This window comes from Mandrillus leucophaeus, unplaced genomic scaffold (genome assembly GCF_000951045.1).
Source record: "Mandrillus leucophaeus isolate KB7577 unplaced genomic scaffold, Mleu.le_1.0 Scaffold837, whole genome shotgun sequence".
Lineage (NCBI taxonomy): Eukaryota > Metazoa > Chordata > Mammalia > Primates > Cercopithecidae > Mandrillus > Mandrillus leucophaeus.
Window position 1 is genome coordinate 148,813 of NW_012109108.1, and position 24,920 is coordinate 173,732.

Sequence of the window (24,920 nt, forward strand, 5' to 3'; positions counted from 1 at the left end):
CCAGAGTATTTTCAAATGCCAACTCTTAGAAATTACCAAGTTGCTTATGTGTTTCAAGTTCCTCACCTCTTTCAGGTCTTCATAGAAAAGAAATAGTATACGTGGACTCTTTTCCTTTTCCCACCAAGATTTTACATGTTTATACCAGGAACCATAAGGAACTAAAATTAGAGAGAAAAACAGTGTGAAAGTGGTATCATCTCTAAAACTGCTTGAAAACTAGTGTTCAAGCAACAATAGCAACAAATAAATATAAATAGATGATCATGAAATGAGAATAGATCAGCTGTATATCCTAAGCAAAGTTCTCTGCAGCAAGAGAGGCAAAGTATGTTAAATAATCTGTGTATGTAAAAATAGTGTGAATTTTATCATTTAACATAGTTTATGACAAAAACAGTAGGGAAAGTTCTCTCATCAATTTGATTTAAAGCTTATGAGAAAATTGTTGAAACTGATGTGTGTGTCTGTGTGTGTGTGTGTGTAAAATCACGTTGTTAGTGAAGGGAGTTGACTTAGTGAAACTAGCAGTGGTCTAATAGTCAGAAGAATGCAGTTCCGGTCTCAAATTTACCATTTACAAACTAGATTTGGCAACTAAAACTAGTAACTATATGAGTATTTATTACACTATTAGTTTACATGGTAAGGGGTGCTCTCCTAAGTACCCTTAGTGTCATTCTTACTCCAGAAAATTAGATTTTAGAAATGATGTAATATAACCAAATGCTGTCTCTTCCTTTTTCTTTCTCTTCCCTCACTTATACTAAAAATGTTTCATAAAATATAAAGCTGACAAAATAATATAATGTTGTGTGAGTTAAAAGGTTCTGCTTTGCCTGAAGTCATTGTATACCTCCTCTGTTCTTTGACTCCATTAGGGAATTTTTCTTTACAGAAAACATTCTACAATGAAATTTATAGTGATCTTACTTATCCCTTTGTAGTGACGCAAAATTATATTTGTCTGCCCTACAGTGGAGGTCTTGACAATCTTAAGGCATATGTTTTACTCATTATGCTTTAGTAGAACTTTTCCCGAAATGTAGCAACATACACAAAGCACATATACTTGTCTTGAGTTAATATTATCACGTGTAGATATGAAAACTCATTATTATTTTTCTTTATAATTGCTGCTACATGATCAGAATGGCCTTCTTTCGTGAATACTAGACTATCTTGCACCCTTTCTTCCTCAAATCTAAACACTTGAGTCAAAATGTTTAATGAAAAAGAAAAACTTGCCAGAATATCTGCTCAAGTAACTCTTGACAAATTTGAGAAATCTGGTTAAAATATTCAGATTGCACACTGGGTAGAATGAGGAAGAGTTTTGTAGATAGTCAACCTTCTTTGTGAATTCCAGATTCATATAGAACCTAGCAATTTTATTGAAAATAAACGAACATTCTCTCTTCTCTAATCTCTTCCCCCCTCCTTATTCAAGAGAGTTGTAATAACATAATGCAAAACATTTTTTCTACTAAAAAGAGACAAGGCTGAAAATCAGACACTGAGTCTCAATCTTATAAAGTAAAATTGCTACCCCCGACCCCAAACATACTTCTATATATTTATTTTTAAATGTTGGACCAGGGTGCTCAGATTCTGCCATCTATCTATATCTGGACACAGTATGGTTGTTCTAAACCTCCAGGCGCCTTTAGAATTTCTATGTTTTAACTATGAATCAGGGAAGAAAGCATACCAAAACAGATAAAAACTTTTACTCGGAGATGGCATTTGTCTTATATCACCTTGAAAAAATTCAGTGAAAAGAAGCTGTTCCTACCCTGTCCTTGCATGAATTTCTCCACAAACTCTGGAAAGGATCCAGGATTTGGATGACCAGCCACCATTAGAAAGAAATAATAAAAGGAAACAGCCACATCCTTTGCATTCCGGCAAAGATAGATTATCTAAGAGGATGAAATTGTATATTAAACCACTTAACATTTTTTTCAAACAATCTAATCAAGATTTTTTATAAAAAGGATTTATGTTTTCAAGTATAAACCTAATGCATGTTCATTTTACAAAATACATAAAACATGTACAATTATTTATAAAGACATCTTCAATAACCTGAGATGGCAGTGGTTTTTGTAGTGTTGTTCTGTTTGTTCTCACTACAAACAGAATAACATTATTATGCCATTTTCACACATGATACCTCATTTGAGTGTTGTAAATTTTATCAATATAAATTAAGTCAGTTACATTATTTATTATTCTCAATCTAAAAGTGAAGAGACAAAGCAGAAATTTAGTAATAATATAGCATTGAGAGTGAATCAATGAGAGTAAACCATTTGACATATCATTCAGTCAACTATACTGTGTTCTGGTCTGTATACTACACCACCACTCTACATAATTAAAAAAATATATAGCTCTGAGGTCTCTTCACTTTCAATATTGCAGGGAAAAAAACATGTTTATGAGGTTCTAGTTATATGCACATTGATCTCAGTGAAAATATAATCTCTACCAACAGCTTGTTCGTTTCCATTTTACATGCAAAAGAAATACCAATGAATTAGTTATCGGAAAGCTGTGGTTTTAGTTTCTAGTTTTGGCACTAAGAATACAAAGTACCAGTAATTTTTGACCTCAATGTTTTCTTTACTAAACAAATGATTTGAGTTAGATCATCTGTGGTCTACTCTAGGTCTGATACTCAATGTTACATGAAAAGACCTGTGAAAGTAAAGTCCAGTATCCTTATGGGCATCTACTTAGTTCCTCAGGCACCTAAGCAATGTCATGAAAGGATATTGTTGAGTCTCCACTGTTTGTGGAATATGATTAAAGCTACTAAATTGTCTTACTAATGACATTTTCTAACAATTTTATAGAAATCTAGCTTATTCTTAGATGTATAGCTCTCATTTTATAGCCCTCTTGTAAAAGCCTCTAAAACCTAGAGAATAAAAGTGAACATTTTTCATCTAAAATCCATCATTAGCCACATTGAACTTTTCCAATCTTACTTATAACTCTTCCTAGTTCGTTTCATCTGTTAGCTGAGAGGAACCCTTTGCCACAGTATGTATTAATTTACTTCAGAATTTTCACCCCTTGTCTTCTTTGTTCTAGTCTCTCTTTCTTGAATGTTTTCCGTTTCTCAAAATGCTATCCATATTTTGTAGCTTGCCTTCAGGTCCTCCATGAGGTTTTTTATTTTCCCAGGCAGAAAAAAAGAGTGATCTCTCTTTCCCTAAACTCCCATTAGTTTATATTCTCTCTTTTGGCAGATCTTATTCAATACCCCAAACTTTTTACTGTGCACGCTTATTTTTCTGTCCTCAAGGGAAATCCAGCTCTTTCCTGAAGATATGACTTGCACTGCATCTCTCTTGAGTCAAAGTTATCAGTTTCCCAATGATTCACTTGTGATTATAATCTATCTTAAAAATTCTGCACCTATTCCTATGATACTTTAACTAGTCTATACGTCTCCTATCTGATGCCATTTCTAAGCTTGTAGTCATTCCCTTGCTTTAATTGAAGATTTGAATACCTGCATCATGGTTTCATTCTCCATTCAAATTCTTTTATCATTCTGTGTAATATTATTGTTGGTATGTGTGATCTACTTGATTCTCTAAGTTCATGTAGTTATTGATCATTACTTCTATGTTACTTCAGACTTTTGTAATCACTTTTGTAACCAAATACTGAATAAAGCCTTTACCATAGACGTTTCACTTTTGAAGCATAATCCTGAGCCATAATCTTTTCTTTCAAGAAATCTCGCTTCTTCCTTCTTCCCCATCAGTTATTCCACATACCTTTCCTACAATCACACCAATGGCTCAAATCCGTTGGTCTGTTATTTATATTATCCACTAGTCTGTTACTTTTTGTCATTTCCTTATCTTTATCACTTTTAGTTTCTGTTCCATCATTCCAAATATCCTTTATCTATTTGCATAAAGGATATTTACAAATATCCTCTATCTATTTGGTTTTTGTTGTTGCTGTTGTTGTTTCTCTGTAAATCACTCTGGAAATACCCAAACATGAATCCCTCCAATTATCTCCTACTCTTTGATAACGCTTGAAAAATAAGCAGTTTTGTGAAGGCTTGGACTATTATAAATGTATGGTACCTGTTTCCATTTGAGAAGTAAGGAGTTAACAGCAAGTCCACCACCTATCCCCCAAAGGAAAAACGTGTATTGGTCAAATCTCTTAAAAAATAATAATGACACATCTCCTGGAAAGTATATAACTGGTGTTTACTAATGAGACTGCCCTTATGTATGGAATGACTTCAGCAGGACGCATATGGTCGATCTAGGATTGCTAATGATAAAAACAAACTAGCATGGAGATCTTTGATTTTTGTCTGTAGATCTATAGGAAATGTCAAATATGCCATGTAACAGATTACAAAATGGGAATATGTAATGACTGGGATACATCCCCTTTTTGTTAGTGATGACTGCAAATAGTACTATAAGATCTTGAAGAACAGCATTGGTGGCAGAAAGTTCTTGAAGAACAGAATTTGTGGTCTCAAACTTCATGTTTTTCCTGTATTTTGAGGTCATGTACAACATTATTTTTAAAGAGCAAAACTGATAGTATCAACTATCAGCTTAATATGTCTATTACTCCTCATTACCATTAAAATGGCAGAGTCCAAACATCTTAACTTGACTTTCAATATTTCTTATAATCAATTCCTAGCGAATCTCCCTTTACTTATTTAGCCAATGTGTACACTTAATCAAACTCAACTAATTTCAGATGCCCCCTCAGATTATCTCTGAATTGTCATCCCTCCTATACACCATTCAAATATCTGAGATGTTGCTCCTAGATGCCTTTCCTACCTACAGTGTCTAAGTTAGAATTATCTCTCTTACTTGACTTATGATACTTTTTGTCTTGTCTGTTAACCTGTCCTTTTTCTCCAATGGACTATGTGTCCATGAAGACAAGGCTTGCATGTATCTTATTGTTATGTCCCTAACACGTATTAGGCACTCGATACATAGTTATTATATGACAGTTATCTGACCTATCCTTTTCTGGTTCATTTGCATGCCTAACAACACCAAGCACAGTATTTTGCAAAGGGAGGACATTCAGTACAATTAGTAATAACAACAAATGCAAAAGTAGCTACCATTTATTGTTTACAACATGCTAGGAATTATGTGAAGCACTTTACAAGCATTATCATTTAAACCTTAGAACAACTCTATGAAAAAGATGTTATTATTATCTTTCTTCTACAGATATAATAACTTGGGCTTAGCTTAGGGAGTTTAACTGGACTTTTTAGAACCACATCTGGCAAAACACAGAGTTGGAATTAAAATATAGACTCTCTGACAATATTGACTGTATTCCACATTTGTTAAATGCCTATAGATTCAAGGAAAGAATAAATAAAAAAGTGTTTATAGCTGATGAGATCATTCGATCATTTCTTGGAGTTGGATGAAGTTTTGTGAACACTTGACGCTGGTTACCTTACAATTCTTTTCCCAAAATGAGGCAGGAAGAAGTTCAGGTGGCAAATGAGTCTTCACAATTCTAGGAGAATTCATCTCATCTAATTGTTTTACTCCTGATTTTTAAAAAAGTAAAGGTTAGGCAACTTCAAAAATTATAACTACTTATGTGGATTTATATAGATATTTATAAAACAGAAGTAACTCTAAGAGTCTATATTGTAATTGGATTGTACATAACACAAAGTATAAATTCTTGGGGGAATGGACACCCCATATTCCATAGTGTAATTATGCATTGCATGCCTATATCAAAACATCTCATGTGCCCCGTTAATATTTACATCTAATATATATTCACAAAAACTAAAAATTAAAAAAGATGCTATGTTGTGTTCCTAATAATAACACTTACTATGAAAGAAAGAACTATAAATAGAGAAAATTACAGAGAAAAATATAAAATGAAATAAAATTTCATCACCTGAGAGAAATCATTAATATTTTGGTAAGCAACCATCTATACAAATCTACTTATATTCTCAAATTTACAGCCATCTCAATACCATGCACACAGATGAATGTTTTGATAGCTCCTAATTCTTTTTCTCTCGATATATTATATTTAAACTGCACTATCAGGAAACATCCAAAAATTTTTAATGATTTTATAGTGTTATTATACAACCTTTAACTATTCTTTTGTTGATTAGCATTTAGGTTGTTTCTAATTTTCCACAATATTAAAAGAATCTGTGGCAAATATACTTTTGCATGTATCATTGAAAAATGTATGGGTATTTTTCTCAGTATTTAAAATATCATCACATTTAACCCACAGAGAAATACATGTGTACATATTACTAAACTCTACTGAAGGCATATAAGAATTGTCTTTATTCACTATATTCCAGACACATGCCATACATATGCTATACTGCAAAGCCTGTCAAGATTTAAATTTGAATATAAATTTATATGCTGTCTTATGTAGAAGGCCTGATACTAATTTCCCTTCTTGCTTATGATCTTGTTGCTTGTACCATCTACATACACACCTTAGAATATATGCAAATAGTTTTTAAAATCAACTTGAACATTACCATTCATGAGGTCTTCTTTTCTGCATTCCAGGAAAGGTACTCGATTAAAAATTACATCTTCTTTACACTTTTCCACATCACCCTCTTTATAGATCATATATGCAATTTCACTAACCCAGGTTGTGCCTGTAAAAATTAAATAAAACTGAGTCTCCTGCTGACCATGTAGAGTTGATGACAGGAGTGCTGGATTTATAGATGGATAAAGTTGGCAGGTACCAATGCAATGCTATTTAAAGGGTGTCTGAATAGCCACAGACTCAGGAAATGTTTTCTATAATATTTTATGTTTAGGACACAAAAATAACCTCAAAAGATAAAGATAAATATTATAGTAGGGCACATCTGAGACCTGTGTCCAAATTTGTTCATGATGAATTGTGACATTGTGCAAGGTGGTAACAGTTTTGGACTTAAATTTTTACATCTAAAAAGTAAGAAGTCTTGAATAATACGTGATGCACACAAGCATGTTTCCATTCAAAAATTCTATTGATGGCATATTATGTCTCGCATTGGGTCCTAGGTCAGAAAACTTCGCAACGGATAAATCTGGTTCCTGTCCTATGGGAGCTAACGGCCTTTTGAAGTCAGTGACATTGTTCAATAGCAAAATAAATTTTGTTTTTATTAAGATACTATTGTGTAGTATGGCACAGGGATTTAAATAACTGCAAAGAAGGAATCTACAACACAGTGTTCTGCTGCTACTGTTATTGCTGCTGACATGATATTTTGACAAGAAATGCTTTTGAGAGGATGTGATCTTCAACTTAGCCTTAATAATTACTGGCATAAATTCCCCACTTGTGGGAGGTAAGAAACAGTTCTACCAGGCAGAAGCCCAGTCTCTCTTTTTAATCTGAAGTTGGTACTTAAGAATGGTATAGTAGTTAGGAAAATAATTGGAAATAGACTATAGGACCTAAATCAAAGAGCCTATCTGAAGAGAGGAGTTGGGGTTCAGGCAAGCAGATAGCAAGCCTTGTAGTTCACACTAAAGAATCCAAGTTGTTTTTATAAAAATCGTGGAAAGTACTGACATATATTATATTAAGCAGAAGAGCAAGATTATCAGAATTGTGTTTTAGAAGAATTTCTTTGGTGCCAGAATAAACACAGTAGTGGAGTGAGGGATCAATAGAAAGGGAGACAACAGACGTGTTAAGAGGCTGACTGTGAGACATATCTACCAGACTAAATGACCAAAACATTTTGATTGATTACAAATGCCAGATGAATAAGCAAGAAGGATTGAATCTAGAATAGCTCACGGGTTTCCTCTTCAGATGACTGGTATTGAGCTGCCATTTATTCCAATAGGGAAGAAAATAAAGAAGATTTAGAGTCAAGGTAATGAAGGGAATACTTAGTGTGTTTGACTCTATTTTCAAGTGGTAAATGGAACAACCAGATGGAGAAATATGAATTCAGACTAGTCTAATTTCTAGAAGTCTATAGTTGTAAAACTCCAGAACTCTGCTTAAAAATGGAGTTTTGTAGATAGACTTAAAGAGCTGGTGATCTGAAAGAGAGTTTTAGAGTGTGTAAAAAGTGGTGGTTATACTCTGTATATACAACAACATTAATGATATAAGGTAAACAATTGGTAGTTTTAAATTTTCATTATGGAATGAATACAGGTTCCTTATGTAAGTTATGTAAGTTTCTAACTGTGCTCAACAACATCCATCTGTTAATACGCTATTCAAGTTATAGGTAAAAATTGTGGTCATGGAATAGAACTACCTTTTCTATGTTCATATCAAAACTACTGCATCCGTTCTTAATATAGAGAATGAGTGTGTATGACATGAACACCTTAATATTTACCATTTACAGTGGGTTTATTATTTTTAGGTGAAAAAAGAATAACAAAGAGATTTACCAGATTTAGGATAGGTGGCAATGACAAGATCATCTGGTCTTGCCTGGAATGTTTCCACATCTTCCCAATATTTGACAAAATCTTTATACATTAGAACCCCATGGAGTTCTTCAAAGTTTTCGTAATAGTCAAGTTCAGAATTCATTGTGGTACACTGAAAAAAAAAACTGTGTTTTATACTTTGTATGTACTTAACAATATTTTACCATTAACAACTGCATGTATCACGGGACCCTCCTACATACCTAGCACTTCTTAGTTGTTGCATATATGGGGCAAAAACATAGTAAAGTTGCATATGAAATAGTTTTGGCACATAGAGAGTTTTTAACCATATTAGAAGGATGTCTAACACATAAAAGAATAGGAAAGCACAAGTGATTATGAAGTAATATGCTTAAAACTAAATAAAAATATGGATATACTTAATTATATTTATTCTATGATAAATAAAAACCACAGAGCCTTCAATTTCTTTCAAAATTGCTGGGGCATATAAAAAGACAAAGAGGTCAAGAATTACAATATTTTAGCAAATTATCCAATTACATATACATCAAATAACAATAAAGATCATTACATTTGATTATTATTGCTGGGTATCTAAGTCAAAGATTTTTGATTTCCTGAATATGTATCATTTTATTAAAATAAACCAAATGCTTGGTGAATGTATCTAAAAGAAAAGAAGATGAAATTAATGACCCTGTGGTGGTTATATCAAAGAAATGGAATCTTGAGAGTATAAAGGATTCCTCTGTGACCTTGAAAATTACTTTTTTCCCCATTTGATCAATAAGGTATTGGATACTCCCGTTAAATGACTTGGCTAAAAATTATAACGTTAAGCAAGATGGTTATCATTTCCTAATTCATCTCCTGATCCCATGACAATCTATTTCATGTTCAAAGTTACTAACAGAATTTTTAATTAGGCAAACTTTCTTTCATTAGCTTTCAAATTCCTTTAGTATCTTTTTTTTTTTCCAACTGCCAAACTTACTTTATTTCAAGTTTCTGACATAGCTTCCCAACATATTTTGCCCTTCCTGACATTAACCTTTCTAGATATTCCTCCTGTTCACATTTGCCCAAAAACCTGCCTAAGTTCTTCTACACACATAAATTGCCCCAGCCCTTAGGACAATCTCAAATTTTAAAAAACTCTCCTCTATGTCATATCAAATGTAATGTCACCAAAAATATGAGATTTCTATTTCCAAACTACAAATTAGTCTTATCAATAAATCACTTGTTCCCTAAGCCTTCTCCTTAGTCTCAGAAAATAGATCTTCCACTAGAAGAAATGTGTATAAAATGCACCACCATTTGTCCTGCCTATTGGTTTGTTTACTCATGTGAATTACTTTCTTGGTGTTCAGCCAAGTTTGTAAGAATTGGCTTATAGTCAGCTGGGAGTGGTAGATTTATCATTAAGTGGTGGGCTGACTTCCAGCTACCCCTTCATAGTCTGTTTTGGTCTGAGAGGCAAAGTAGGTGGCATGTAATAAAATATCTTTTCTCATTTTGTTCCTTTTGGTAAATGGTCTCATATTACAATGTATGGATTTACTTCCTATGTGATAACCTTTTTCTCAAAAGATCTATTTCAGTTAGAAATTGTCTACTTCATATCCTGAGTACATAGGTCAGTTCTTCAGAAAGAAACATCAATAAAAATTGTTTACAATGTGACTTATAAATTCAATTATACTCAGAAAGTGTTTTTCCTTCCCTCTCTCCTTCCTCTCTTTCTTCCTTCCTTTCTGCATACTCCTCTCCTGCATCTTCCAACTTGCCTTTTATACAGCAAACACTCCCTGTGTGAATGCCTACCTTGTTCCTAGACCCTGTGGGCAGTGCTGGAATACTACGGTAGATATAGATACATAGGGTCCTTATAGTCCCCACTTTCTTAGATTTACCTGTATGAGGGCAAAGTGACTGAAAGTAGAGACTATTCTTTTGTACATCTTTCTATCTCAGTCTCCAGCACTATGACACAAAGTATATGTTGAGAAATATTTGTTAAGTTTGATTATTAGATCAAGGAGCTCTCTAGTTTCTACTAAGGATTCACAGATTTAAAAGGCAATATATGTCAATGACCTACATATTAATGATTTACCAAGTACTGTGGATTTCTGTCATGTTTATCTGAAGTTTCTTGCATGAAAGTAATGCCACTATTTGCAAGTCCCCCTATCACAGGAACACAAAACTAAAATTCAATCTCTATTCTACCTGCTAATACGCTGATTGTTTTATTTTCTCATTAGTAAAATGGAAAACATGTCCAGCATTCAGCACTTTTAAGATAGCAATGCTACTGTAATTTTACATTAAAGCAATAAGCAACAAAACACTATATAAACATAAAATATTATTTTTAACAGCAAACAAATTATTTTAAAAGGTTTTAAATACTTTACATCATTAATTAAAGTATCAATGAAGATTTTTGTCTTTGTATATTTCATTTTTTAACAGCTTTGTAATGTACAATTTGCATTCTATATTTTCTATATCTAAAATCTAAGTATTGATATGAATAATAAAAAGTACAACCTGTTTAGTTGATCCTGTGAAAGAAATTGATCTAGTTTAGATCTCTTCAAATATCAAGGCAGATCTTAAGCTGCAAAAAAAGATGAGAACCACTTCTGCATTTGGAATGTTTCTGGTGAGTTTATATTCTGAAGGCCAGAGAAGGAGGCGGAGATTAATTTGGGGGCTTGGCTTTGTGAAGTCCATGATGCAATAATTAATGCAGATATGAATCCATACCTGCAGCTGCAGTAGCCACATAGTCATGTTCATTCATAGAGATGTAGAAATATCCTGCTGTTATTTTTTAATTATTTGGCTCATATTCAAATTCCTAAGTCTGTTGTTAAGGGTTGGGGAAGAAAGAGGGAGAAAAATTAAGGAAAAGATGAGAAAGAAGAGACCTGGAGCAAAACACAAAAGGGACTGGGAAGGGGGAATCCCTTATTCACTCACTGACAAATAATAACATGACTATGGTTAACTGTCAAAAGAATAAACTTATTCGAGTGAAGAAAGAGAAGTCAATGAAGAAAGAAATAACACAGCAAGGACCCTCAGTCAGACCTAGCTCAGTTTACTGAGGCCTGCCAAAGAAGTCATTGGGTTATATCCTAACACGTTCATTGGAAAATACCTATTTAAACTCTTTGCCTTTAACTCTTCAGCAGACCTGAGAAATTTATAAAGCAGATGACAGCTAAAGAAAGAACGTAAACATCACTCACCTTTCGATTATTATTTTAGAAACCTGACTTTTCTCTGCTCAATCACAAAACAGCGTACTGTGAAATGTTCAAGTAACAGTAGCTACTGACACTTGGAATTTACATAAGAGAATTAGAAAAATAAATGGCCAAAAGTTTGTGGAATCCACAAATGCATTACCTTTCTTTTCATTTTTCTGCACCTACTCTGTGCCTTAGTAAAATTCTCCTTTGCTCCACCCCATCAACACCTCCAACCCTGTTATTTCTTATTTCTCTCTTAATTACAATTAGATAACATTTCCTTTGAGAGACTGACTCTTACAAGACTCTATGCTTCTCTTAGTGACTTTTAAACTTTGAACTTTCTCCTAACTAGTATTTATTTTACTGTGTTGTAAATCAATGTTTACTTGTCCGGAGTACTTTTTAGATTATAAATAGCTTGAAAACAGGGTCTTACTCTGTAATTAGCATTTTTTCTGGCATCTAGTAGGCTAGGCATTGAATATGCATTTACTGAATAAAAGTGGCTGATTTATTCAAGAAATATAAGAAGTTAAGGGGGCAATAGTTGTTACAGAAAGCAGTATCTATCTAGCCTTATGCAAAATGAGAGATGTTAAGTGGTTTCTGAAAAATGGGGCTTTTCATAATAGAAAATCAAGGTAGAAAAAGAGTAACCAGGGACCCAAATTTAGATTTTGATTTTACTTCGTTTTATGCAGTCAGTCGTATTCTTTGTGTTAAATAAAATGTATATTAAAAAACAATCATTACATGTACAAATTTACTCATTCATATGCCTATTACGTACCTTTAAAAATTAAGCATATATATACAAATTTAATACAGAATATAATTTTTAACCTTGTGACATAGCTTCACCTTATTTTTTTAATGACAAGAATCTATGAAGTTTCCTTTATTGTTTAGCGAAAACATTCTTTAGTCCAAAAAAATCAGAAAATGAGCACAAGCTAATATAAACAGATTTAACCTCAAGATATCTGTCTGTTTTTCACTTGTAAACAATTGGTTGCAGAGATGTCACAAATGCTCCTAACTCATGTGATTCTGGCAACCACAGATGTTCAATACACATTTATTCTTAGAAAATCTTTCTAATGTTAAGAATTCACCTACTGATAAAAACAAAGCAATAGGCAAGATGGCCCTGAAACCTCATTCCTCTCCATGAGGAATGGGTACAGACTGAGTTACAAAATGTTTGAGTCAATGTAAAACAAACAAACAAAAAAAAATAGATCTCAGATAAGGACCAGTTTTTTAATGTTTGACCCTCAGAATTTGGGCAGATATCTTGAAAATATGTACATTTATTAAGTATTATAATATTGTCAAACAAAAAGAATGTGGGCAGATATGCAGACAGACATACTGCTGTTATACTCTGAAACACTGAAAACAAGTGTAAAGCTGGCACTTCTGTGTGACAAAGAGTTCCCAAACCAATGGCTATTGCTTCTTTGTGACCATTGGGCTTTTTCTGTAGGACACACTTTCTTTGGATCAAGATTAACGGTCTTATAGAGTCTGTTTTATAAATGGCAAGATTTCAATATTAATAACGTGAAAATAAGTTGCATGTTTAACTGAACCTTTGTCAAAGTTAACCTGTAATCCCCCTTACTTGGGAAGCTGAGGCAGGAGCATCTCTTGAACCCAGGATGCAGAGGTTGCAGTATGCCAACATGGTGCCACTGCCCTCCATCCTGGGCAACAGAGCCAGACTAATTCTCAAAAAAAAAAAAAAAAAAAACAGTATTGATACATCAGCATTAACTAAAGTCCATAGTTTACATTAGGATTTACTCTCTGTTGCATACAATTCTATAGCTGTTGATAAATGCATATTGCCACACATTTGTCAATACAGTATCATACAGAACAGTTTCACTGCCCTAAAGATCCCTTGTTCTAAACCTACTCTGAAATCCTAGAAATGACGGATCTTTTTATTGTCTGTAGTTTTGCCTTTTCCACAATGTCATGTAGTTGGAGTCAAACAGTATGCAACGTTTTCAGATTAGCTTCTTTGGCCTAACGATATTTATTCAAGAATATCCATGTTTTTTGGTGACCTAATAACTCTTTTTTTAGCTGCTGAGCAATACCCTATTATGTGGATATACCACACTTTTTTTTATCCATTCAACTATTAGAGGACATCTTGGTTATCCCCAATTTTTGGCAATTAGGAATAAAATGGCTAAAAACAATTATGTGCAGGTTTTAGTGTGGACACAAGGTTATACCTCATTTGAGTAAATATCTAAGTGTATGATTGCTGGATGGTGTGGTAAAACAATGTTAAAAAAAAATGCCAAAATGTCTTCCAAAGTGGCTGTACTATTTTGCATTCCTACCAGCTATGAACATGAGTGCCTGTTGCTCCCCATTCTTGCCAGCATTTGGTATGGTCAGATTTTTGGATATTATCTGTTAGGCTGTGATTAATATTTGCTATAGCTATAGTGTCACCTGCTTTGTGTTCCTTTAATTTCCCTGTATTTATCTCTTCTGTTGTCTTCCAGTTTCCCTAGAAATTCCTTCTAATATTTGTAGTTCTTTAGTTGTAAGCCACTATTATTGTATAGGACCCTTGTTGATATACCAGAAAGGTACTGGGGGTGGAGGTTCTAAAATCCTGTTATCAGCTCTCAGCCTTTCATGGAGCTGTCACCCTCACAAATGCTTCTCAGCCAGTCACGAAGCCTTTATGTCGAACAAGAAGTCTAGATTGGCCTTTATTTGGGTGCTTCCCTTGTCCCAGGTGTCAGAAAAGCCTCTGGTAATGTTGTGCATTTGTGTGTGCGCACATGCACACCCAGGTTTTTGTTGTGAAGAATACTCTAGGTTTATTTCAAAAGAATTATTTTGCCTCTCCTTTTCCCTAAAGCACAAGAGGAGATTTCTCTGTTCTTCATTGTGATTACTTTATGAGGGTCCTGGAAGTAAAGCTCACAAAAAATGTGAGGCATCTCTAAGACTGGACTCCCAAGAATTTTTAACTCTCAAGTGAATCTCCACTTAGCCTCTAGTATTTATTTCATCAACTACTATTTAATTGTTTCTACCAATTACTGGTTCCAGTGACTTCTGCTCTCTGTTCTCATTCTATGTATTTCATTGTATCTGCAGTTTTAGGGGCTTTAGTTCACACTGTGACCTCAATTCTCTGATGGATCTAAAAAGATTCATTGATTCTCATTTTGTTCAGTTTTCTTCTTCTTGTAAGGATATGAGTGACAACTCACATTGTCTTTACATGTCAGACATGAAACTGCAAGTCTCACTGTATGTTGATGCATCTGTGTGGCTTCAGTTTTCAATATTCCATGAGCCTAAAAATTGACTACACAGTCTTCTGTCTCTCATGGAATTCCATGAAAGTCTTATTAGAAAAGAAAGACATAATTAACTTTTTAGTAGCATTTATTTAAGCACATAGATATTAGGAAATTTCAGATATTTTAAATATCAAGTTTTTTAAAAATTCAAGACTTTGGGAGGCCAAAGTGGGCAGATCACCTGAGGTTAGGAGTTCGAGACCAGCCTGGCGAAACCCCATTTCTACTAAAAATACAAAATTAGCCAGGAGTGGTGGTGGGCACCTGTAGTCCCTGCTACTCAGGAGGCTGAGGCAAAAGAATTGCTTGAATCCAGGAGGCAGAGGTTGCGGTGAGCTGAGGTTGCACCATTGCACTCCAGCCTGGGCGACAAGAGCGAGACTCCAGTTCAAAAAAAAAAAAAAAAAAAAAAAATTCAAAACTTATCATCTTTGTTTAATTTTAGTAAAAGAAACTTCAGATTTTTTCAACTACAAATTTAGTAGTCTGTTTATTGTCATTCCTATCAGATATATTTCTGCCATCCAATTGTTAGAGTGGGTTTTAAAATTCAAAACCATACCACTGACATAAATTTTACTGTTAACACCAAATTAGCCTCATCTAATCATTTTGACAAACTGGGATGTTTTAAAATAATCAACCAATGTGAAATAGAATTCATATTACTTTACTACATTGGTAATCACATAATTACTGCAGAAGCGTACTTCTATACTTATGAAAATGCCATTGCTAGTTTTGTAAATACTTTTGAAAATCCTCATAGTATGAATCTTTATTTGTGTGGACTTACATACTTTGTGGATTTTTCCCATGAATTTAAGCTAGTATCAGCTGGTCAGAAGATTGGGAAATCTTATTTTTCTCTTGTTGTTTTGATTACCTTCCTTTTTGTGATGGTTTATTTTATGTAACTTAATTGGATTAAGGGATGCCCAGGTAGCTCGTACAGGTTGAGTGTCCCAAATCCCCAAATCCAAAATCCAAAATGCTCTAAAATCCAAAAATTTTTGAGCACCGACATGACACTAAAAGGGAATGTTCACTGTAGTATTTCAGATATTAGAATTTTGAATTTGGGATACTCAACTCATATGTATAATGAAAATATTCCAAAATTGGGAAAAATCTGATATCTAAAACACTTCTGGTCTCAAGCATTTTGGATAAGGGATACTCGACCTGTAAAATATTATTTCTGGGTATGTCTGTGAGAGTGTTTCTGGAAGAGATTAGCATTTAAATTAATAAACTGATTAAAGAAAATCTGCACCCACCAATGTAGGTGGGTATCATCCAATCCACTGAGTGCTAGAATAGAACAAAAAGGTAGATGAAGGGGCATTTCTCTCTCTCTTTCTCCTTTCACATCCATCTTCTCTTGCCCTTGGACATAGGAATTCCTGGTTCTCAGGCCTTCAAACTCCGGGACTTATACCAGCAACCATCCTCCTACATCCCCTTGGTTCTCAGATCTTCAAACTTAAACTGAATAGTATCACCAACTTTCCTGGTTATCTCACTTCCAGACAGCAGATAGTGGGACTTCACAGCCTCCATAATTACATGAGCCAAATCAACCCATATTAAATCTCCTCTTTTATATACATATATATCCTATTTGTTCTGTTTCTCTTAAGAACCATGATATGATATGTATATTTGTTCCCTCCAAATCTCATGGTGAAATTTGATCCCCAGTGACAGAGGTGGGGCCTGGTGGGAGGTGTTTGAGACATAGAGGCAGATGCTTCATGAAAGTATTGGTTCTACCCTCACAGAAATAAATGAGTTATTGCTCTATTAGTTCCCACAAGATCTAATAATAACAATTTTTTTAAAAAACTGAAAAATACTGAGAAATAAACCTCCCTCCCCTCTCTCTTTACTCCTTTCTTGCTGTGTGATGCCTGTTTACATTTCTCGCTCACCATAACCATGGGCCAAATAATCCTCTTTTCTTTATAAATAACCCAGCTTCAGGTAGTCCTTTATAGTAATACAAATGGACTTAGACAAACTTTGACTAATACGGTATTCGGTACTGAGAGTAGTTCTAGATGAACACAACTGTAAGAATTAATTTTCTGAATCAGTTCTGGGGTTTCTGGAATTGACTAAGCTGATTAGATTTAAAGACACTAATGACTCTATTCCCAGTAGTAAAGAGAGTACTAATAGTCTATGGTATGATCTATTCATAGAGATACTAAAAATATCTGTACTGGATATTCCGAATCAACCAATTTTAAGAAGCAAGGAATAAATTGACTCTATATATAATAATTTTGAACATTTTTTTAAACTCAGGAATTTACCATTAGGTGGTTCCTTCTAATGTCACTGGACAAAATGGTGAAATAAAAGGATGAACTCACAGATTCAATTTTCAGTTCTAGTGATGAATAAATGATGTAAGAGCTTCTAGGTGTACCCTGAGGGAAAGCCATATCTCCTGTAACAATAGGGCTGAAATTGCTGAAAGTCAACAGCAGGACTTCATCTTGCAACCAAACTGCAATCCTAGTTGGGTACAGTAAATTATAGCCCAAGTTAAACTCCCAGCTTTTCAGGGTATCTACTGTTAAAGTGAGGGCATTGATTGGGAAAGAATTGACATACTGTAAGTTGGGAAAGCTGATATGTAGAAAGTTGATGAAGCTGGGGACATTAAGCCCTTAAATTTTTCCAGTGAAAGAGGTCTCTCTACCCTCATCACAATCTTCCATCCAGGCCCGCAGAAATTGTCTCTCTACCCCCATTGGAAGTGACATTCCCAACCCCAGTGGTAACAGCTTCCCATCTACAGTGATATCAGCCTTTCCACTTCTGTCTGATGAGATTACCCCAGAATTGCCTAAGGAAGCTGTAATGGCCTCTCCTGAGACAACTGCCAGGGAGGACAATGATAATTCTCCTCAGGACCCACTCTACAACCTCCTTTGCTTCTAAACTTAAGTCTTAGAAGACCTCTAAAGGCAAGGTAGAGCTCTAAAGAGCTCATTGAGTTTCATAATTTATGCAAGCAGAAATATGGGGAACATATTTGGAAATGGATAATAACAATGTGGAATAATGGCAGAAGGAGTGTACAGTTGGATCAAGCCAAATTTATTAATACAGCCTCATTAAGTCAAAATTCCACATTTAACATTGCAACTCAAGTAGATAGAAAGATTTCTAAAAATCTGTTTGGTTGGCTGAAACAGGTGCTACATTTACCATTGCAGCTCTGGGAAATAGAAGGAGCTCTAACATATTGTTTGTTTGGTAGGCTAAAACATGGATTAAAAGAAGACCCACCGTGTTTGAATTGGAAATGCCCAGTCTGCCTTGGTATAATGTATAGAAAGGGATTCAAAGGCTAGGGAGATTGGAATATTAATAATATATGTTTTATTTAAGACCTCATCCTGGGAGGATCCAGAAGATAGACCTTTACTACTAACTTACCAATAATATACCTTTTAATTTATGAGGGGAGCTCCAACATCCTTGAAGAGCTCTATGATTGCCCTTCTCTGTATTTAGGACTTTCAGTGGGAACCACCATCACTCAAATGAAGAACTTAAATGCAATGGGTGTAATAAAGTCCCATGGTGGCAATGGCTAAGTGGTGGTACTCAACCACCAAAAGGAAGGTAGGGTATAGTTACCATAATGGAGAGCACAGCCAAACTAGTGATCAGCATCACATAGGCCTACAACATTGGCTAGTTAATTATGGTATTACAGAAATGAAATAGACAGGAGGCCTACCAAATTTTTACTTGACCTGTACAAGAAGAAAACTTTCAGATCAAGTGAAAAAAAATTTACAAAAACAGAGAACTGCTAGTTTGGAGTGGTGTCCAGATTAAGAGAAGGCTCTGCAAAAGAGATCTAGGTCATTGTGTAAGCTGCTCTGCCATTTACACCTTATGATCCAGCAGATTCATAGTGCTTGCAGTTTCAGTGGTAGATAGAGATGCTGTTTGGAGCCCAAAAGTTAATTGCAGCAGAGGCCGTGCCATCATCTGCAGATAACTACTCTCCTTTTGAGAGACAGATCTTGGACTGCTACTGAGTCTCAGTAGAACCTGAATGCCTGATCAGGTACCACCAAGTTATCATGACTATTATTAACTGGATATTACCTGACCCACCAAGGTATGAATTTAAGTATGTGCAGCAATACTTCATCACCAAATGGAAGTGGTATAAATGTGACTGGGCACAATAAATTACATAAAGAAATAGCTCAAATGTCCATGGCTCCTACTACTGCTACACTGTCTTCTCTCTCCCACACTGTATTTTTATGGCCTCATGGGGAATTCTCTACAATCAGTTGACAGGAAAGAGAAAACTTTGGCCTAGTTTATGGACACTACTGTATAATATGCAGGCATCACCTGAAGGTAGATTTATTACCTGATTTGTTTACTAAAATTGTTACTGCAACAGAGGCTACTCATGGGGTTATAAGGAAGAGTATAGTTTAGGCACTTAGAAATATCTTTGTTTAAAACAAAAATTTTTAAGTACACTGTAAAAGCATCATGTGGTCTAGCCTCATAATAATTCTCCCTCTTTGGAGACCCAGGATCCAGTGAGGGCTCTGCCCAGAGCTCAGAGGTCCAGTTAAAATGTAGGTAGTTCCCATTTAAAGAAAATTGGTCTCCTCATACAATTCTATGATAAATTTCTGTAATTTTATGTTTGATTTGGCATCCATCTTTAATTTCCCTCTAGAACTACCAGACTTTTTCTCTCTGTAACTTGATATGTAAATTTTGCTATCTGATTTTTTTTTAATCTAAGAGTTGTTTATTTTGAATATGCAGATTTAGGGTTATTTAGCTGACAACTGCTAGGATAATGAAACAGATTATTGAGTTTGCAGTCTAATTGGAAAAAAAAAAAAAAGGAGGTCTTAGGAATCTATGAGATGTACTTCTATTGTTATGCCTAATACATCTATCTATTTATTTGTTGTGTACACAATATTTCACTACTAAAAATATATAAAAGAGCTGTAATTAATTGGCTTAAAGAAAAATAAAAGTACTTGAATCAAATAGTTTATGAGAAAAGAGGAAAGACTAGCCAAATGCTTTTTCACATTTACGAGACTTAAGTAAAATCTTTAATAAATCAGCTAGGTTTAAAATTATTGGTAAAGTAATAATAGAAATGCCTTAAGAATTGCCAACATACCTTTTTGGTTCCATTTATTAACCAAGCAATTTTATGCTTATCCCTGCCAAATACTATAAGCAGTCAAAATTTGGCATAGGGATTACAAAACTGTGATCCCAGCCCAAAACAGAATGATCTCTGCTTATGTAATTTTTAATAAATAAGATATTTATATTGGTTTAATGAAAGTAGCTACATATATTAATAAATTATAAGAGATTTTAATTTTTTAACCCAAAGCTCAACTTTTATTGCATCTTGCCATTTTCAGTTTTCTCTCTCCTTTTAAAGGAAGTGAGAGAGTAACACTCTCCTTCAACTCATTTTCAGCTCATATAGGTTTTTTTTTTCCTCAAGTTCTGTTTGTTGTTGTCTGATGCTAACAATGTTTTCTTAAAGTCTGTAGGAAATGATTTCTTCCAAAGTAATGTTCTGTGCACTGCAGGAGGTCTTTTCTTTTGCATTTTGGTAACTGGCCTAACAGATTTTATAGTTTATCAAACAATTCCTATATCATTATTATTAAGTTTTGGCTTGCTTAAAAAAATAGATTAAAATAATTTTTAACTAAGGTTATTACATTGTGTGTCTTTCTATATGTGTTTTTAAAGTACTTGTGACATAGAGTCTTAAGCCTTTGACTTCTGGGCCTAAAAAGGACACCAAGTTCTGCTAAATCTTAAACACTGACAGCAATTAAAGTCTCATTTTCAGTCCTGGTAGAAGATGCCTGTTACGGTTAATTCTGAATATCAATGTGATTAGATTGAAGGATGCAAAGTATTGATCCTGGGTGTGTCTATGAGGGTGTCGCCAAAGGAGATTAACATTTCAGTCAGGGCATCTGAAAGGCACACTTACTCTTAATTTAGGTGGGCAAAATCTAATTAGCTGCCAGCACAGCTAGAATAAAAGCAGGCAAAGACTAGACTGGTTTAGCCTCCAAGCCTCTTCCTGCCCTAGAATATCAGACTTCAAGTTCTTCAGCTTTGAGACTTGAACTGGTTTCCTTTCTCCTTGCTTGTTGATAGCCTATTGTGGGACCCTGTTTTCATGTGAATTTAAAACATACATACATATATATATATATATATATATGTATTTTATATTCTATATTCTATATATATAGGAGTCCTTATATATATAGGAGTCCTTAAAGTTCAAATATATCGGTGGCTCAAGCCTATAATCCCGGTACTTTGGGAGGCCGAGACGGGCAGATCACGAGGTCAGGAGATCGAGACCATACTGGCTAACACGGTGAAACCCCGTCTCTACTAAAAAAAATACAAAAAAACTAGCCGGGCGAGGTGGCGGGCGCCTGTAGTCCCAGCTACTCGGGAGGCTGAGGCAGGAGAATGGCGTAAACCCGGGAGGCGGAGCTTGCAGTGAGCTGAGATCCGGCCACTGCACTCCAGCCTGGGTGACACAGCGAGACTCCGTCTCAAAAAAAAAAAAAAAAAAAAAGTTCATATATATATATTTCTGTCCCTCTAGAGAACCCTAACTAATACAATGCCAAGCAAAATAAACTGCATTCCTGAGAAACAGTGACAGAAATTAAAGCTATTCAACTCCTCAAGACCTAGGGACTGTTGCAGAATAGGTGGGCGAGTGAGACTGTAAGGACCAATCTTGAGAGATAAAATAATTTCAGTTTCTCCATAAATTAACCATTACTGTCAAAGGCACATTGATGCAAGAGCAGTATATGGGCCCCTATGGCAGATTCACAAGGTTTCCTTGAAGCATTAACTGACTCCTTAATAAAGGTTATAAAATGCTTATGAAAGTTTTATCTTACAGTCAAGATGAAAATTTTATAGGTTGTTTATAAAATTTTGAAAAACAAATTTAATTGGCTTCATGCTGTTTTCTTTCCAACTTATTGTTTGGAAAATTAAGTCCTCTCTCAAAGAATGAAGGTTTTCACGTTTTTATGAAATCCTTGAGTTATCACTTTGATTAAATAAATGACTAATTTAAAATGACTTGTGATCCTATTTTGTGATATCAAGTGTTTCAAATCTTTGATATTTGACAAACTGTCTAAACTCAAATTATTAATTATGTCTTTTTCTGTCCTAATTAATCATTTAAGATATTAATCTTTTCAATCCTTAAAGTCCAAAAACTACATATTTCGTTAATTTGTATAAAAATTATGCAGGAAGCATTACCAAATAGAAAATGGTGTTTGGTTTTCTTTGCACTGTATTTGTATAAATATGTTATTGGTATGTATTCCAAAATTATGGGAAACTCCTATAATTGTGATATGACTTAGTGTATGTTGTCAGTAATAATTATATTTGTTATGTTAAATCATTCTGTGCCGCAGAGGTAACAGGTTTTCTTTTCAATTGTGTCTTTGACTATGGCTGTCCTAAAACTTTTTGTAATCCAGGGACAATTTTTGTCTTGTTTTTGTCCTCTTTAGAAAGTGGGTTTATAATCAGCTATAAAACTCTAATAGGTGCTCTTGAATATAAGTTTCTGATAACACTGGAGATTGTGACATCAGAGTAGAGGAAAACCTTTGAGGACTCAGGGAGAACTGGAATGTTCATGAATATCAAGCAGAACAGGAATTACATGCATGGACTGAACTCACAAAAGACTGAAATAGTCTTTTTTACTTTTTACTTAAAACATTGCTGATCCTTTGCTTTGTTTTTCAGAGTCAAGAAAACTTATCTTTTGAGCTACTGATGGCTTTTAACAATTAAGTATACTCCTATGAACACAATTTGAAGCATATTTGTTATTCTTTACCTGACTTATCCAGAATTTGGAAACTATTTGTGAATATTCCTAATTTATGGAAGTACAGCTATTTTCATAAATGCAATAAGAATCTGTTTTCATTTGTAACAGGCCACAGTTGGAGAAACTGGTTATTTTACCCAGGTTTTGATTGGAAGGGTGTGCTTTTCTCTAAGGAATCAAACTTGACTTATAGAGCTAATAAAAGCCCTTTGAAAAAACTAACCTCATACCTTGACTACACAGACCCTGTACAGGGCTCCTGACTTGTGGTAAGTAAAGAATGACACTTTCTGACAGGTCCAGGATCCCCCAAATTATCTTGGAACCCCAAGAGAAGAATTCACCCAACTCATAGGTATTTGATGGTAAAAATCTATGGCTGGTCTTAGCTTGAAAAATAGTCTTATCTGAAATTTCTTCTATGGAACAAAGTTCCTTCAAAGCCAATTTAAAAAGCCTATGTGAAGAATAATTATTCTTGCTGCACTGTATACAAATAATCTGGACAAGTATAATAAAGCAAAACAGTCCTATTAAGAGTAGTCTTTAGTAAAAGTTGGAAACTGAAGAGAGAAAAATTATGTTTCAAAAACTATAGTATACCTGTTGTTCGATTCTAGTCTTGCCTAATATTTTTCTGTTTTTCTTATTTTTTTACATTTTGGACTCAATTCTAATTTTTCCGGGCTACAAGTATCCAAAAGAGTTTTCAGTTTTTTTCTTCTTTTCTTTTTTCCTTCATTTTCCTAATTTGACGTCACTGAAAACTAACCTGTGCTTTTCTAAAGCCCTGCAAACTGATTCTAGATAACTTAAACTTCAGAAAAAAACAACAACTATTTATGTAATAAATTCTTTTCATATCTCCCTACTGATGTATGAACTTCAGAGTGACGTGGCTTATGTTGATTTTCTAGGATTTTTGTTTGTTTGTTGTTGTTTTTCTCCCTTTCTCTCCCTATTTTCTCTTCATAGGACATGAGACTTCGTAACCTGCTAAAAAATGAGCTTTCCTAATAACTCAAGACCTACCTGTTAGGAATAAACCACGATAGACATGAAATATCAGACAAAACCTGAGATCAGAGACTCATTTTCTTCTAAAATGCTTTATCCAAAAGATTTTCAAAAAATAAAAGGGGGAAATGTGAAAGGAAAATAAATAATAGGGCCCCCAAAATCACTAAATTAAAGGGAAGCATCAAGCTGAAAACTGCTTAGGCAAATCTGCCTCTCATTCTATTCAAAGTCATCCCTCTGCTCATTGAAATAAATGCATATGTAATTGCCTCCTTTGGAAAGGCTAATCAGAAACTCAAAAGAATGCAACCATTTGTCTCTCAGTAACCTGTGACCCGGAAGCCCACTCCCTGCTTGAGTTGGCCCACCTTTCCAGGCAGAACCAATGTACATCTTACATATACTGATTGGTGTGTCACTTCTCCCCAAAATATATAAAACTAAGCTGTGCTGCGGCCACCTTGAGGATGTGTCATCAGGACCTCCTGAGGCTAAGTCATTGGTACACATCCTAACCTTGGCAATATAAACTTTCTAAATTACCTGACACCTGTCTCAGATATTCAGGGTTCACACCTCAAAACCAACACCACACAGTTAATGTTAACAAGAAGACCCTTTTCTATAGAGGAGTGGAAAAGACACCTTAGTTTTTAAAAATAACCATAGTTAGAGAAACACAGCAAAAGAAGTTTATAGCCTCATGAGATTTTATTTTTCACTTTGATTTTCAGCATTTCTTAGCATTGGTTATTGAGAGTAAAGAGAATAATTTGTTCACCAAAGTTGGGGATATTCCTGGGAAAATCCCTGATCTTGCCTGTGATAACTCCGGAAAAATAGTGTGTTGAAA

General features: G+C 34.5%; 1 protein-coding gene across 2 annotated transcripts in view; it reads right to left on the reverse strand.

Annotated features, from left to right (window-relative positions):
• The window catches only part of SULT1E1 (sulfotransferase family 1E, estrogen-preferring, member 1), a 16,925-nt gene extending 5,665 nt beyond the window's left edge, over positions 1-11,260 (reverse strand). Inside the window, exons 1-6 of one of the 2 annotated variants that reach the window (XM_011968282.1) lie at positions 11,253-11,260; positions 8,466-8,619; positions 6,578-6,703; positions 5,493-5,590; positions 1,796-1,922; positions 67-161 (exon numbers count right to left, since the gene is read on the reverse strand). In XM_011968282.1, coding sequence (XP_011823672.1) covers positions 67-161; positions 1,796-1,922; positions 5,493-5,590; positions 6,578-6,703; positions 8,466-8,610 — 591 coding nt within the window. In that variant the 5' untranslated portion in view covers positions 8,611-8,619; positions 11,253-11,260. Of the gene's footprint in view, positions 1-66; positions 162-1,795; positions 1,923-5,492; positions 5,591-6,577; positions 6,704-8,465; positions 8,620-11,033; positions 11,137-11,252 lie in introns of those variants that run through there. The other variant, XM_011968281.1, reaches the window with a different exon arrangement.
• Between the last annotated feature and the right edge of the window lie 13,660 nt (positions 11,261-24,920).